A 16,091-nucleotide genomic window follows, 5' to 3' on the forward strand; every position below is an offset into this window, starting at 1 on the left:
TGCATAGGGCCCTGGATCTTGTGCAACGCCCCTGATTATGACTCCTTTCACATGTCGTGGATTTAACTACATCTGCTATATAGGGGAATAGTAAATAGTTAAATGAGGGAATATAGAGAGCGCTTCCAGATATTGTGGCTCGAGACAAACATCAAACACTCCTTGCTCCAGATTAACTTCACTCCGCTTTCACTCCGCATTGCTCACGTACAGTACAAGGCTAGAAAAATGCATATAATACATAACAACAATCTAAAAATAAAATAAAAAATCAACTTAAAATAAATCAAGTCAAAACACATACTCTTGGTTCGAGTTATACAAACAGAGAACGGTCCATATGCTAATTAAATATTCTTGGAACGACGCTCGGCCAATCAAATTCGAGGACTGGAACTAAACGTTCTATAATTCAGCTGTACTTCAGCTCAGTTTATTTGTAATACATGAGGCACCTTAGCTGAATCTGCGATTGAGATGCACGTTTGAGATGGGATCTATAAATGGGATGTGCAGTGGAGAGCTCGGAGCATCGATGTTTCTTCATCAGTCGCATCATTGCTCTGGTACTAAAGGAACCGCTTCCTGCCGGCTGTCATCGCGATGATGAGGATGATGCCATTCAGCAGACGCAGGACGCACGAGCACTCTTGTGCCTGCTAAACGTCGGGATCACTTTAATCGATCGTGACATTGCGTGATACAACAACTGCACGTTGGCCAAGAGAACGAAGGATTGAAATCTCGTCTTTCTCGCGAAACCTCTCCCGGTATTCTGGGGCAGATCCGTCTTTAAGTCTCCCTTTGAGATGCGTATTGATCTTTTTTAAAGATGTCGTCATCCTATATGTTCATGGGTCGGTTCTTTGAAGGGCAGAGATGTGGAAGTGAAGGAGCACGTTCATTCTCTTCATTATAACCTTATATCATCTGTTGGATACCAATAATATAAGCCACGAGAATGGAAAATACGGTGAGTGTTGGATAATATGCGCAGTGTTATATCAAAGGCTTTTATGGCCATGTTATATGGGAAAGAGTGACTAATCAGGAGCTTACTTAGCTACATTTAAATGTTTTACAGTATGATGTAGTAGTATTACACGTGTCTGTTTCACATCTGTGAGTGTTTATAGTAAGCACAATAACGGTCAGAAGTTTCGTTTAACATTTTATCCCTTAAGATCATGTTGAAACCGAATGATCAAATTATCCATAAAAAAAACAATTGTTTTAAAGAATATTGTGAAAATGATAAAATGTATATAATTTGTAAGTATATATATATATATATATATATATATATATATATATATATTGTAAAGATACCTAAAATGTGTTAAATAACCAAAATAACTGGTTTTATTAAGTGGAAAATATGTATTATGAATGCATCAATGTTACTGTCAAAACAATGAATTGTCAATAGAACTATATGCAAAAAAAAAACGTTTTTTTTAAATATATTTTTTATTTAAGTGCATTTTTCTTTGATCTTTGATGTAAAATTCTGAAATGTAAAGAATTTATTAAAATAAATTCTCTATTGAGTCATACTGTTACCTATAAATTGAAATTAGCATCAACTCAACAGTTTATGTGACTATTTGTATAACCGACATATACCTAAAATAATATAATATGGTTATTGGAATATATTATTAGATACTGTAAAATTAAACAAAACAAACAAACAAATACATCAATAAAAGCAGAATCTTTGCATCACCGTTTCAATTTCAGTCACATTTTGTCACTTTTATTGCCATTTTGTTTGTTTGTATTTTGTTGACCTTGTGTGCAATGTAAATGTTTGTACTGTATGCTGTACAGCATATTTATTTGAGTGTGAATATAGTAGCCTATATATAATTAGTAAATATGATAAGTATAAAATGAATGTAATATGTTTTAGGTATTATTTTCATAATTGTAATAGTAATATTATATTTATGTACCAAATGAGAGGGTTCCCATAGTTTACAGAATTTTTTTCCACTAATGGATTTTTACCTAGAAAATCTGACGTGCACCTGAAATATTTACAAATTTATCAATATCAAATTACATTGTATGATACCATATACTGTGACACTGTGAAATTGTGATATTTTCTGAGATGGTTTTCATACAGTGAAAATATGATATGACATGTATAGAGCAGTGGTTATAACAGTATAATATTTTCACTGTATGATAACCATCTCAGAAAATATCACAATATTATTATCATAATTCACACATGGTATTTTTTCATAAGAACTTGTCGACATGACCGATGGCATTCATGAATAATGAACTGGGGCCCGTTCTTCATACGTCGCTAACTCAGTTAGCTGGATTTGAATGTTGACGATTTGGCGTGATCTTGGATCATTTGGTTCTTCGAAGCTCATCCCGGAGCTGCTGTCATAGCAACAGGTCCGTAAGCTTAAACCTGCTCGGGAGCAGGCTTATTTCATGTAAACAGGATTAGATCGCTTCTTTTCAACCAGAACTGATACTCAAAATATGTCTGCTACCACCGCTACTTAATTACAAGTGTATCGTACTGATCCAGGGACAATAATATAAAATAATAATCATTCAAAAAATTATTTAAAAATAATATAAAAATGCTGTGTAGTCCATAACAGCCTACTATAGACACAGCCAGTTTAACTCACTGAAATATTTATTTGTCATAAAATTATTACTTCATAATTGTATTAGAGTCTTACACACATGCTATACAGATAATAGAGTGGTGCATTATTTTGAGTGATGACTGCTATTATAAGAGTGGCTTGATGGAGTGCAGGAGATGCAGATAACATGATATTGACCCTTAAGAAACTTTCATTAATGCTGTCACGTAACAAATCTGTCCAAATATAAAATGAAATGAATAGATAATTTCTACACTGAAATAAAAATGTAAAGACTGTACAACTATTATAAATTGCGAATATAAATAATTGGGAATCATGAAAAAAATTCTAATAAAATAAAAACATGCATCTATTATCTGTTTCATGTATCTATTATAACATTTATGTAGTTTTGTTTGCTTGGCTGTTTCCTTATAAAAGTCCAGAAATTTGTCAAGTTTTTCGTCGGGTGTCATTTTAAATTATATGACGTCATTACATTGCCGTCTTGCCACCAGCCAATCGCTGCACTGCTGATCATGGTTTCGAGTATCGATACATATCCCCTTTTTAGCCAACACATGAACGCGCAATTATCTCAGATAACTCAATCCAGCAAAACTAATCATACACAACAGGTGTGTTCGAAGAACCCAATTAGCCGGATCATGATTAGCACGATGATATCATCTTGGATGTGTCATTTGATCTCGGATGTAATAAGCGACGTACGAAGAATGGGCCCCAGGTTAAGCAAATAAGCTCCTTTCTAGTGTTTTTTCTAGCTAACTAACAAACTATGAACATTGGTCAACTTTCTTGAGGTAAATATAACATTACGTCTTTTATTAATTGTTTTGTTCATACCTTTACATGACTGAAACTGTAGCAGGTGGATGCATGGAAGAGGAAAGGCAGGATCCCAATGCTAGCAGTGTGAGGTTTAATAAAACAAGAGGTAATCTATCCAGGGCATAAAAAGGAAACAAGAACACAGGGAGAACATGGCAAAGGAAAACACGCTACAACATAGCAAAGACAACAACTGACAAAGTCTACGGCTAACACCGGGGTATATATACACACAGGTTAACAAGATAACAAAGGGGTGGAGCTAATCAATTACCTAGACAACTAACAAATATACTATAAAATATCCCTGTGTTTCGTGTGGTGAAGGGCTTACAGGGGGTCTCGCTGGAGCAGCAGGTGGACAGTGTGGAGAGGAGCATTGTGTTCCTTAGACACGAGCAACTGTCTCTGCTGCATGGACTACATCTGGAGATCCTGTCCCTCCAGAAACGCTGTACAGGTTTGTGTCATGATTATTCACAGTACAGCCTCCTGCGTTTGATTTTGAGTAGTTGTACACACAAGAAACAACGCACATAACTGAATTGAGAAACATTTCATTTATCATAAATCACATCTAATTGGATGTCATTCCAAATATAAGGTTAGCATGCAAATGAATTGTGTTGCCATGCCCTAGATGCACAGATCCAGTGCAGAGGAGAGCAGGGTTACGTTACTTTGCTTAGTTGCACAGGCTCCACAGAATGAACCATGGGTCAATATCTTCCTGTCAGTGCAGGGTTGTGTTTATACTCTCAGTAATATAGGACACGGCCTTTCTACCTGAACATCGCTGGAAATGTGCTGAGCCAGCTAGCGCAGAAAGACCAGCACACTGCATATTCATCTCTTTGCTCTTTTGCCCTGTAGAGCAACCAATCATGCTAGTTTAAAGCTTTCTCAGTTTCTCAGGAAATCAGTTTTTCATTTGCAACCCTTTGACATATACACTACCATTCAAAACTGTTTTTAAAATGTGTTTAAAATCATACTCAACATTTATATTGTCAACACTATGTTAAAAATAGTACTGTATTACAATTTAAAGCTGCAGTCGGTAACTTTTGACGCTCTAGCGGTTAACAAACAGAACTGCTTGCGTGTTGCGGAAGGACATTGTAGCCGGAGCTACTTCTCTCGGTTTATGTCTATGAAGAATCACAAAGGTACTGGGTTACTCCGCCGCGGTACCCCTGAAGCAATCTAAAATAGTCCGAATATAAACACTTATTATGAACACCAAATGAAATAATAAATGTAGGGTGGGACATTTTATGCACTAAACAATTAATTGAATCATATAAATGCTAAATCAAATCAAATAAATTCTAATTTAGAACTTATGACATGATCTATAAAGATTCTGGAATGTATCATTTTTAAAATGTAAAAAAAAGGCTCAGAAATAACAGTGTATCTGTGTGTTGCTTACAGAACTTACACAGGAACTCAACATGAAGCCCCCAGGCCGGAGGGAAGCAGGTGAGCTCTGTTGCAGTCCAAAAAAATCTTGTTTTATTTTCATGTGTTTGTGAAAGGAGTTTTTGTATTTTTAGTACAGGTGTTTAGTTCAGTACACAGCAACAAGAACAACAGCTGTAGCTCTGCTTAATACACCAGTATCTAGTATTAAGGTTATGTGCAAGTAGATATTGATGTTTGTTACTAGATCACATTTGAAAGACTTTGGCAAACTAATAATAAATAAAATTATCCACTAGACACTTCTTTTGTTGTTACATATATTCCATATAATGAGCTAAATCCTAGTGATTAGATCCAATGCATATATAGTGTTTTCAATGACCATGTCTTATTAATGTGATAATAATTGATCCAAAATGCAAACCTATCGTACATTAAAAGGCCACACAATGTACAAGCAGGAGACGACTCCTCTCCGTTCTGCAGGTCATCCCTCTCTCCTCCGGCCTGACGCAGCCTCATCCTCCCACAAATTGATCCTGCCTGCATTTTCGTCTACTCTTGCTGCATGTTCCCAGTGGGGGTGTCCAATTACAGCTTGTTTTTTTGCTGAGACAAAGTTGGGCAAGGAGACAGAGAGGAATAGCACAAGAAAACTGAGAATAGGAAAGAAAAAAAAATATTTGTATTGCTTTATGAAAACATTTGGCTTAGATATTTTTGTGATCTTCATATTTGTTCACGCCTAAAAACATTACATTATTACATATTTCGTTGCATTTAAATGTATCCAGGGCCAGTTAGGGTGAACGAAATGAAAGCAAGAGCACCTCAGTTGAAGCTGTAAAAATAGGATATACTGGCAAAACATATTTTCCAGGCGATCCAGTGTGTATTTGTGTTTAAACTTTGGAGAGCTTCAAAGGTTTCTATTTTCAGCGTGTTTTTGTAGCATTGAACAATCACTGACATTTCTGTTTATTTCTTGAACACAATGGCTAAGCTGAGGCATTTTCGTTAGAATCAATTCACCGCTCAAAACACTACAGTTTTGATCAGTGGTGCACGCTCGGGAGTCTCTCATTATAACACTATCTAAAAACTATTTAAATAACAAGTTCACTGAGCAGGTAGCGCTTCATTGATTATTACGGAACTTTTGGAAATAGCGATAAACTAAAATAAGGTACACTGTTTAGTGATTATACCATACACTCAATGGACAGGGCAAAAATATGTCAGAAGAGATGTACATTAAGAATACAGTAATCTCACTTATTTCAGAAGCCCCCTTAGTGTTTTGATTCTGGAACCGGGCCTGTCTGTATCTGGAGAAGTAGGAAAAAATATAATTTTATATATTTCTATGTAATATTTATATATTCACCCCATATATTAAAACCCTGTGTGTAGCGCTCATACTGAACGTGCTTTGAACGACCATGCATGGTCCTCTCAGATACCGTGACCCAGATAGCACACAAAATTATGTATAAATTATACCCCAATATTTAATTTCATGATGATAAAGTTCCTAGAATTCTGCAATGTTTATTTTAAAATCATATAACAGAATGAATTATGTCTCTGCATTGTTCCAGAGACTGCTCTAGTGGGAGATTTAGGCCCAATCCCGATTCTATTTTATACACCCTTTATATCCCCTTCCCCTACCCCTCCGCCTACCCCTTCCCCTTGTCCCTTGAAACAGAGGGTCAAGGGGTAGGGGAGAAAATATTCCCCTAAGGATTGGGATACCACTACTATGCCGTCACACGTCATCATTCGTCGTCTAGCTCTTACAATACACACATATACAGGTGTGCTGGTGTACATTAGAGCCTTTAATTATCGTTCTGTATTAATGAGCTGCTGACTGACACACACACACACATCGGAAATCGTGCAGCTCACACATCCAGGAGAAAATAAACTTGTCAACGCTGCCCGCGACTTTCATTAAATACAGTTTAAATACTGAATCGCTACATTATATTTTCCAGCGACGAGAGGATACAATCGCTGTTTTTAAGTAAACTCGTTCTAAAAAGATAAACGCACAGACTCGAATACATGCAACTTCCATTTTTCTCTCTCTCTCTCTCTCTCTCTCTCTCTTTCTCTCTCGATTAGGCAATATTTGAGAAAATGGTTTAGTGATTTCTAATTATTGGGGGGATTAGCCCCCATCAGTGCAGGACTTTCCATGTCCAGAAAGGTAAGAAAAACATCATCAAAGTAGCCCATGTGACATCAGAGGGTCAGTTAGAATTTTTTGAAGCATTGAAAATACATTTTGGTCCAAAAATAGCAAAAACTATGACTTTATTCAGCATTGTGTTCTCTTCCGTGGCTGTTGTGAGCGATTTCAAAACAAAGCAGTTTGTCATTTCCGGTTCGTGAACGAATCATTCGATTTAACCGGTTCTTCTTGAACCAGTTCACCGAATCGTCTCCAATAAGCATTAATCCACAAATGACTTAAGCTGTTAACTTGTTTAATGTGGCTTAAACTCTCTCTGAGTTCAAACAAACCAATATCCCGGAGTAATTCATTTACTCAAACACTACACTGAACTGCTGTGAAGAGAGAACTGAAGATGAACACCGAGCCGAGCCAGATAACGAACGAAAGATTGACTCGTTCTCAAAAAATTCTAACTGACCCTCTGATGTCACATGGACTACTTTGAGGATGTTTTTCTTACCTTTCTGGACATGGAAAGTATACTGAGCTCACAGTTTCAATGAAGGGACAGAAAGCTCTCGGACTAAATCTAAAATATCTTAAACTGTGTTCCGAAGATGAACGGAGGTCTCACTGGTTTGGAATGACATGAGGGTGAGTCATTAATGACATAATATTGATTTTTGGCTGAACTAACCCTTTAAATGAACAATACTTATCTTTTTTTATGTCTATCACTTCTTATCTGCCCAAATTCCTTTGTCAACTGATTGTTTTCGATGTCTCAGTTTCATTACACATTTATTAAAAGGTTCAGAGGCAGCAAAAAGTTAACTCAATAAAGAACAGTGGAGAGATCAGATTTAGGGATCAGATAACACGGCAAGTTCTATAGTCCCATAATGAGTTCATCTCAGTCTGGATGCATGGGGTTGGACTGATAGGCTGGCTGTGAAATCAGGACAGTCTGGACAAACAAATGTGCTAGTATACTGCAATAAAAAAATACATTTAAAAAAACACAAGCAAGACAAAAAAAGATAAAAAATAGGGAAAGATGTTGAGCTCACAGCAAAAGGTCATCAGGTTCATGTGGATCAGGTGTACAATGTCTGACACTGATTCCTATAACATTTTTTTGGTCTACTTAACCTGTCATTTTATCTGAAAGACTTTACATTAATGTGAGGGTAAAGACGCTTTCAACTGGAAAATACCTGTTTTATCCTTCATTTGTTTAATTATAGTTAAATTAGCCTACATGTTAAACACTGGCTGCTCTTCCATGCTTCGAACTAATTCTATGACATTTTCACACTCATAATTTACAGTATATAGTGTCAGATACATGGAATTTACAGTTATATGAGAGTGACTTAAGATTTGTTAATAGTGCAGGTTTACATTTATTAATTTAGCAGAAACCTTTTTCCAAAATGACTTTCTAAAGAGAATACAATTATTTACTTCACATTTGCTTTATGATTTGAGGGCACAGTAGTTAAGCATGCTTAGGGAGGTCTTGTCCTAGACATTTAATGTGTCTGATAACCCTGAACAGATGGCACACCATGCCAGTAGCCAGACCAGAGTTGAGATTAGTTGGTTTGGATTTGGTCAGTGAGTTCTGTAATCCTTGGGCACAGAAGAGCCTTTTGTCTACTTTCCTCTCCCACATCCACTTACCTTTTGGATCGCAGATTAGTTAGGAATTTGGTTTTACAGCTAAATCTGATTTTAGATAGAGGGCTTTTTCATATTATTTATGCCTGTTTCAAATCACAAGGGAGAGTATACATGATACTTTATGCTGCATGTAAAACATGGGCTAAAGTCTACATGTGAATTATAGGGGGTTTGATTCCCCTACTTAAGGCTTGAACTCACTACACTGACAGGAAATATACACTGAACAGAGGGTATATGAATCCAGAAACAACTTTATTTGGACACAGGGTGAGATCAGGAGAAAACAGGGGAGTATAGTAAACATAAACCGAATGAGCAGAGTATTGATGAATAGAACAGTCTTACAGATGGAGACAATAGAGACGGAGAAGCACACACCTCAACAATGGTACCCACAGGTAAATAGTAACTGGAGATATCTTTGATAACATATGTAGGAGTACCAGGAATCTTCACAGGTAAGCACAGAGACCAGGTAAGTGAGTATTTCCTAGTTCAAGGCCAGACGCTGACTGAGGCTGAGGTCTTTGCTTAAATAGTGTGCTGATAACATTGTAATTGTTGACAGGTGCAGGTAGTTAATATTGGGAGCTCTGGGTAGTGGAGGTGAGAGAGTCTGGTTGATCTGTGACATTACTACCCTTTACATGGTACGCTCCAGCAGACCGAGGACCTTGATGTCGTGGTGGCCTACGCCATTTTCTAGGAGCTGGACTACATCTGGAATGGATGGAATTGATGAAATTCTGTGAGAAGAGCTGGATCTAGAATGTCATCTCGAGGTACCCAGCATCTTTCCTCTAGGCCATAATTCTCCAAGTCAACCAGATGTTTCAAACGGCCACCACAGCGTTGGGAGTCCAGAATTTCTCTCAGAGTTTTATCAGGGCAACATGAAAGACTGGAAGAATCTTATACTGTGAGGGGAGCTTGACTTCATATATGACAGGATTATGAATGGACCGATGTTTTTGGGACAAGGTGGGCGCAGACTAAAGGTACCTCCGATGGTTCACCTGTCCACAGAAACAATGGGGGGTGGTAGCCAAGTATACATTGGAATGGTGTAAGGCCTGTTGATGATTGTCGTCAAGTTACATGATCACAAATCAGTTCAGGAAGTCCCAGAGTACCTTGTTCATGAAATTCTGGAATACAGAAGGGTTGTTGATCAGCCCATACAGCATAACTCATAATGTCCAGCTGGAGTTATGAAGGCAGGCTTCCACTCGTCCCCCTCATGTTTCCAAATGAGATTGTGAGTGCTTCGGAGGTCCAACTTGGTGTAAACGGAGGCTCCCCAAAGTTGCTCCAAAGCAGCTGGGGCGAGGGGAAGATGATATTGGAACTTTATGGTGATCTTGTTGAGTGCCCGGTAGTCAATGTAAGGATGCAAGCATCCATCCTTTTTGCCACGAAGTAGAAACTGGAAGCAGCAGGAGAAGTGGAAGGATGGATGTAACCTTGCTTGAGAGCCTCATATACTGTATGTACCCCTCCATGGCCTTCTGTTCAGGTATGGATAGGGGATAGGGGACATCCAAGGGGGAACTGACTTACCCGGTTCCAGGTTGATGGCACAATCCCATGGTCAATGAGGTGGTAACTTGGAGGTTTACTTCAGGCAGAAGACATCTGCAAATGGGGCATAACAGGTAGGGATATCCACGGATTGTCTATATACTGGACTCTCAGTGGACGTGGTTTTCACAGGGACAATCAAGGGTGATTGAAGAAGTCATGGGAAACAGGTAGGAAAGCATGTTGGCCCCCATTGCAGAATGTCTCCACTGGTCCAGGATGTTTTCGGCTGGTGTTGTACCAGCCAAGGACGCCCAGGGATTGTCGCCGAGGTGGACTCCTTCTGAGGCAGAAGGAATTTTTCTTCGTGCAGGCAGCCAACTCGCAACGTCAAGGGTGTAACTTGGTATATTGTACCTCTTCAGTTTAAAACTCTTCCTGTAACTGATTGGACCTGGTACGTGACCGGAGTGTGAGTCTTCTTGAGCTGTAGTTGCTATAGGCAGGGTCAAAAGTTTTTAAAAGTATATATGCCAAATGTTTTAATCACACATATTACACACGTTTGAATTTTTTTTTTTTTTGCCGGCAATTTACAGTTCAACAATTTCACATTTCACATTGTAGAATATTTGATAATGTAGATAACTCGATAATGTGGATAAAACATTGATTTCTCAATTTAAGATTTACAGATCACAAGAATGTATATATATATATATTTATGCATTGTGATATATTTGTACAATATTTTATTGATACAATATAATATACTTTTATTAAAAATGTCTTTATGATTGTGTGTTGATGTTGATAAATTTCCTTGGGGCTTGCAAAGACAATTTAAGTTGTTCAAGACGAACGTGAAACAATCATGTCATGTCTATCATTTCAGAAGGCTGTAAAAATCAACCTTCTGAAAGTTGTATAATAAACAGTGCTTAAACTTACAGACCATGTTTGTGGTTCATTGCCTCACTGTTTCGCACTGAATCACATTCTGTTCTATATGTCTTCCAGAGGTGAAGGAGGAAGAGGAGCAGCTGGAAGCCCGCTGTCGGGAGGTCGAGGAGCATCTGCAGGAGCAGCAGGAGATCCAGAGTGATCTGCGATGGGAGCTGAGTCAGAAGTCTGTCATAGTGGGTTCTCTCCGCGCCAGTCTGAAGGAAAAGGAGCGCCGTTTCCTGGAGGAATTAAAAAACCGCAGCCACAGGACCACTGTGCTCAACACCGAGCTGCAGAAGCAGACAGAGGTGGCTGCATACCTGTCCTTCCAGCTGCATTCAGCCAAGCAGAAACTTCATCAGCAGAGGCAGCACAGGAGGCCGGCCCAGTCTGGTGTGGACAAGCCTATCATCCACCCTTCGCCTCAGGCCAGTGCCAGTAGCCAGACCACCATCAAACCCAAACGGCGGAGCTCAAGCCGGCCTTCCTCAAACTTCCACACCGAACGTGCCAGGGAGTGCGTGCCCCGCGAGAGGGTGATGGGCCCCGAGGAGCCTATGGCCATGCCTGACCCTGCCCTCTTCTTCTACCCCTACAGACACAGATCCCGGCTCCGCCCACCACACAGACATGCCCTGCAGGAGGCAGAGGGGGAGGAGTCAGAAGAGCTAGATCAGGGAGCTTCTGTAAGCAGACTGGCAACAACAGTAGCTAAAGCCACTGCGACCACTGCATCCACCACAGAGAACAACTCTGAATGAGCGTTTCTTTTACCGTTCAACCTGCTTGTTTTTATGATATTTCAACCTGAATTGCACCTTGAGCCCCTTGGGAGAACCTTTGCATTATGACTTTGACAGAAATGTTTATATTTGCAATACGGTTTGCTTTTTTTACAGTTTGCACATGCGGTGATCATTAGACTGAGGAGAGATTTTTGCTTACGTTCTTGTTGAACCAAAATCGACTCATGTTTATGTTGATGTAAAGCATTTTTGTAATCAAAAATTACCCTTATGGCCTCAGTACACGAACATGAAGTGCTTCATAAGGCCTGTTTTATGCGTCCTGTATCTGCGGTGTGTAGTTTGTTCTCTGGCTATATTAACAGGTTACAGCATTCACACTGACATTTGTGCTTCTCATACATTAACTGCTGTTCTTTTTATACTATAATATCTGTTGTCACTGATACAATTTCTAGTCAAAATAAATTTCACTCTGCAAGAGACAGGTATAGATAGGGGACAAATAAGCTAACCTAGTGTAATGGGTTATTGAAATAGAAAAGAATTTAGGGCGGGGACTTGGTTCTAGTGATCGGTTGCTGATTGGATTGTAAATTGTGGGTGTTGCACTCAAATATTTTTGGATAGATGGCATTTAAGTGGACAAAATGAATGGAAAAGTCATGTATATGTCACCAGAGAGAAGTCTGTCATTAAAAAAAAAAAAAAAGTCTTGAGAAAAATTCACTCTATATAACATGCATTTACCAAAATAAAAACAAACAAAAAAAGAAAAAAAGAAAGAAATTCATTTTCATTCATTTTCTTTCTCATATACTTAATCTGCTTAATATCTCTTGGACATCTGCACACCTCTGAGATTGTGTATTTGATAATTCAAGAATTGAGATTGTCACTTCAAGCATCGCTTTGCCTCAAATTTCGGGCTTTTGGCATTTTCAACAAGATCCCATTAGAAAAGGGAACTGATTTGCATTTTGTGTGTGTAAGTGTGATTGGAACCCTGATCACACTAGACACGCATTCAAATTAAGGTGTAAATGCAATGTAGTTTAGATCCAGATACAAAACATGTTCATGCCAGATCACACAGCACAAAACATGTATAAAATGCAGGATAAATATATTTATTGACGCAATATTTAGCAGTATAGGCATTTATAAAACAACATAGTAATGTTTTTATTTATAAAAGATGTCTGGCATTGTTTATGTTCAGTAAATCTGAATCAGAACATCTACACTTCAAAGGTGTTTTGGTTTCATGCAAATTACCATTTGGATGTAAATGCAGTCACCTCTTCATTTAAAGTAATAATACTCAACTGCAAACTTTCAATAACCATTTCAAATGTTTTAGACTTTATTAAAGAAAAAAGCAATTTAGTTACCCAGAAATCAATTTTCGAGCTGCCAAAGTGCTGTCAGTGTGAAAGCACGACACTGCTGTTTACTTGCTGCAGACTCAGGATGTGCAGAAAAGGCTGAAGTCAGTGTCCTTGTCAACTTGTTACTGCTGTTCAGTCTTTGTTTAGCTGGTTTTAAAGCTGTGTGCCCTTGTTGTGGAATAACTCATCTCAGATATTTCTGAATGATCAGGTTGTCTGTCTGGTGTCACCACAAGTGCACTCTTTCAGCCCTCCAGATGCGATGGAGATTTTATCACCTAAATACTCGTTTAGTCAGATGAGATCTATACAACCTGAATCATTTGCTTAAGTGCTATATCTGGTGTATAGTGTGTTTATGTGTGTGTGGGTTTGTTGATTAGAAGAGAGTGGGCTCAAGGGTCAACGCTCCATTGTTCTGCCATCATTAAATGAGCCAGTGATGCCCGAAGGACGGATTAGTTTTAAGATGCTTATGCTGTGATGCTTTGGTCTGATGTTGCAGATAACATGTTTGCATATGTGCCATTAGAATCAGAATGCTGTTTGTTTTATAATTCTACGTGGCCAGCTGTGTGTGCATATACCAGGAGCTTTGGTGATTTGATGACTTATAGCAATGTGATACATATCGCAAACATATTAAGTGTTTGGATCGCAAAAGCTTAAGCTTGTAAATTCATAATATGCAAGATTAGAAGTTGTGTGTGTACAAATCAAGACTTCATTTCTGGTCTTTGATGTGTAACTAAGAGAGGGTCAGTCCATGGAAATGGATTGGATGGGAGTGACGGGCAACATTATCTTTCTTGATAACTAACAGACACGTTTAAAGGAATAGTTCTCTCAAAAGTGTACATTTGCTGATATTGTTCTCAACCTCAGGCAATCCAAGGTGTAGATGAGTTTGTTTCTTCATCAGAATGGATTGGGAGAAATTTAGCATTGCATCACTTTCTCACCAATGGATTCTCTGCAGTGAATGGGTGCCGTCAGAATGAGCATCCAAACAAACATCACAATAATCCACAAGTGATCCACATGAATCCAGCCCATCAATTAACGTCCATCACTCATTCACTGCAGAGGATCCATTGGTGAGCAAGTGAAGTAATGCTAGATTTTTCTCATATTTTTGGGTGAACTATTCCTTTAATAAGGGGGCCTAATAAGTAGGTTATACCATAGAGGACCATAGTGCCACAGGGCTAAAGACAATATTCCTGGTTGTTAGCCTGTGACAAGAAACATAATTTTGCAAACTAACGCGACAGTAAAATATTTAGTAACAGCACCTATTTACAAACTTTTTTAAAGATACTAACAATTGTATATGTGGTATTTCTCTTAGTTTATTAGATCAAATGATAATTCTGCTTTGAATATTGAATATAATGTTGTTAAAAATTCAAATATGAAAAGCAGCCCTCGCAGGCATTGTTACTGAATGCATAAAATGTTTTCCTTTCATCTTAAAATTGTGTCTAATTTGACACAGCCCTAACAAAGTGATATTTGCTTCACTCAGGGTCTGAAACCTTATTTTGTAAATGTATACGCATATGCCCGATGCTATTTAAAAGGCCTATAACCAGTTTTTGTATTGTATCAGTGTAGAAATGAGGATTTAGAATTCAGGTATGTTGAGTTAGAATGTGTGATACATCATATAACCACAACCACTAGTTAATGAATAGATTTCTGTTGTCAGTTTAATGATTCATCTTGGAATACTTTTGCTTATGAAATGCTTAATTGTTCTTAAGTGCTTTATTATTGTGATGTTAAAGAGATAAGCAATACTGCCTCACAAGATGACTTCTACATAATCATATTTACAATATACATTTTTGAACATTGTGGTGAATTTGAAACAATTATCCGTAGATACAGTACATGCAAAGTCGTTTCCTCTTTTTTGATGTTATTTTGTAGTCCCCATTCCATGAGAAAAATAAGGGTCTTATGTTAATTTTATTTGGCTTTTTTTTTCTTAAGTATGGAAAAACCTGTCTTCCCTTAAACTGACTGTTACGTGGTAAAGGTTTTTAAACCACTATTCTGTTGTCTTGTTTTTAAAGGAGAGAAATGAGACAAGTGTTTTGAACTAATTTTCATTTGGAAACTACAATAAAGTTAACACACTGTATGTGCATGTTCGGCCAATACCAGACATCAGTGTCCTGTTTCACAAACATTTGGAAAGTTTTGAAATGTACACAGTAATACAAATCTCTGACGACCCACAGACAATTGTGCAACAATAAAGTGTCGCAATAAATAATCCACTGTTTACTCTATATTATATGATTAAAGGGGTTTATTAAATCACTTGTCAGTCCTTGTTTGTGGTTAGTCAACATGTCAACATCATTGAATTTAGAGAATAATGTATTGTTGCTGATGTTATTGATTTCCTCAACCCTACAATTGTGTCCTATACAATATTTCAGTGGGAAAAAATTGAATCACTCTGATATGTAAACCCATACTCAAAAGGAAGTTTTATAACCAAATAGCAGAAAACATACTGGAAATACTGTACCGGTATGTTCATGACTCAATTTCATGAGTTTTAAACATATACTGTAAAAAAAAAAGTTGTAAATAAGACAAAGATTATAGATGTTTCACAAGAAAAGACTAATAGTGTTTGTACTTCAAAATGTTTAACAAAGTGTCACTTACTGCTTCTCTATTT

The 16,091-nt window shown here is 37.8% G+C and overlaps 1 protein-coding gene across 1 annotated transcript; it reads left to right on the plus strand.

Moving 5' to 3' along the window:
- The first annotated feature begins 419 nt into the window (after positions 1 to 419).
- LOC132122705 (coiled-coil domain-containing protein 92-like) lies at positions 420 to 12,348 on the plus strand. Its single transcript, XM_059533045.1, has 4 exons — positions 420 to 973; positions 3,810 to 3,942; positions 4,920 to 4,967; positions 11,329 to 12,348. Exons 1-4 carry the CDS (start codon positions 962 to 964, stop codon positions 12,012 to 12,014), a joined length of 879 nt encoding a protein of 292 aa, XP_059389028.1. The 5' UTR covers positions 420 to 961; the 3' UTR covers positions 12,015 to 12,348.
- The last annotated feature ends 3,743 nt before the right edge of the window (positions 12,349 to 16,091 follow it).

This window comes from Carassius carassius, chromosome 41, assembly GCF_963082965.1.
Source record: "Carassius carassius chromosome 41, fCarCar2.1, whole genome shotgun sequence".
NCBI lineage: Eukaryota > Metazoa > Chordata > Actinopteri > Cypriniformes > Cyprinidae > Carassius > Carassius carassius.

Bases quoted from the DNA above. Each gene is read 5' to 3' on its own strand.
- LOC132122705 (XM_059533045.1), top strand. The intron at 3,943-4,919 runs GTTTGTGTCATG...TGTTGCTTACAG, and splicing joins CCTCCAGAAACGCTGTACAG to AACTTACACAGGAACTCAAC. The intron at 4,968-11,328 runs GTGAGCTCTGTT...TATGTCTTCCAG, and splicing joins CCCAGGCCGGAGGGAAGCAG to AGGTGAAGGAGGAAGAGGAG.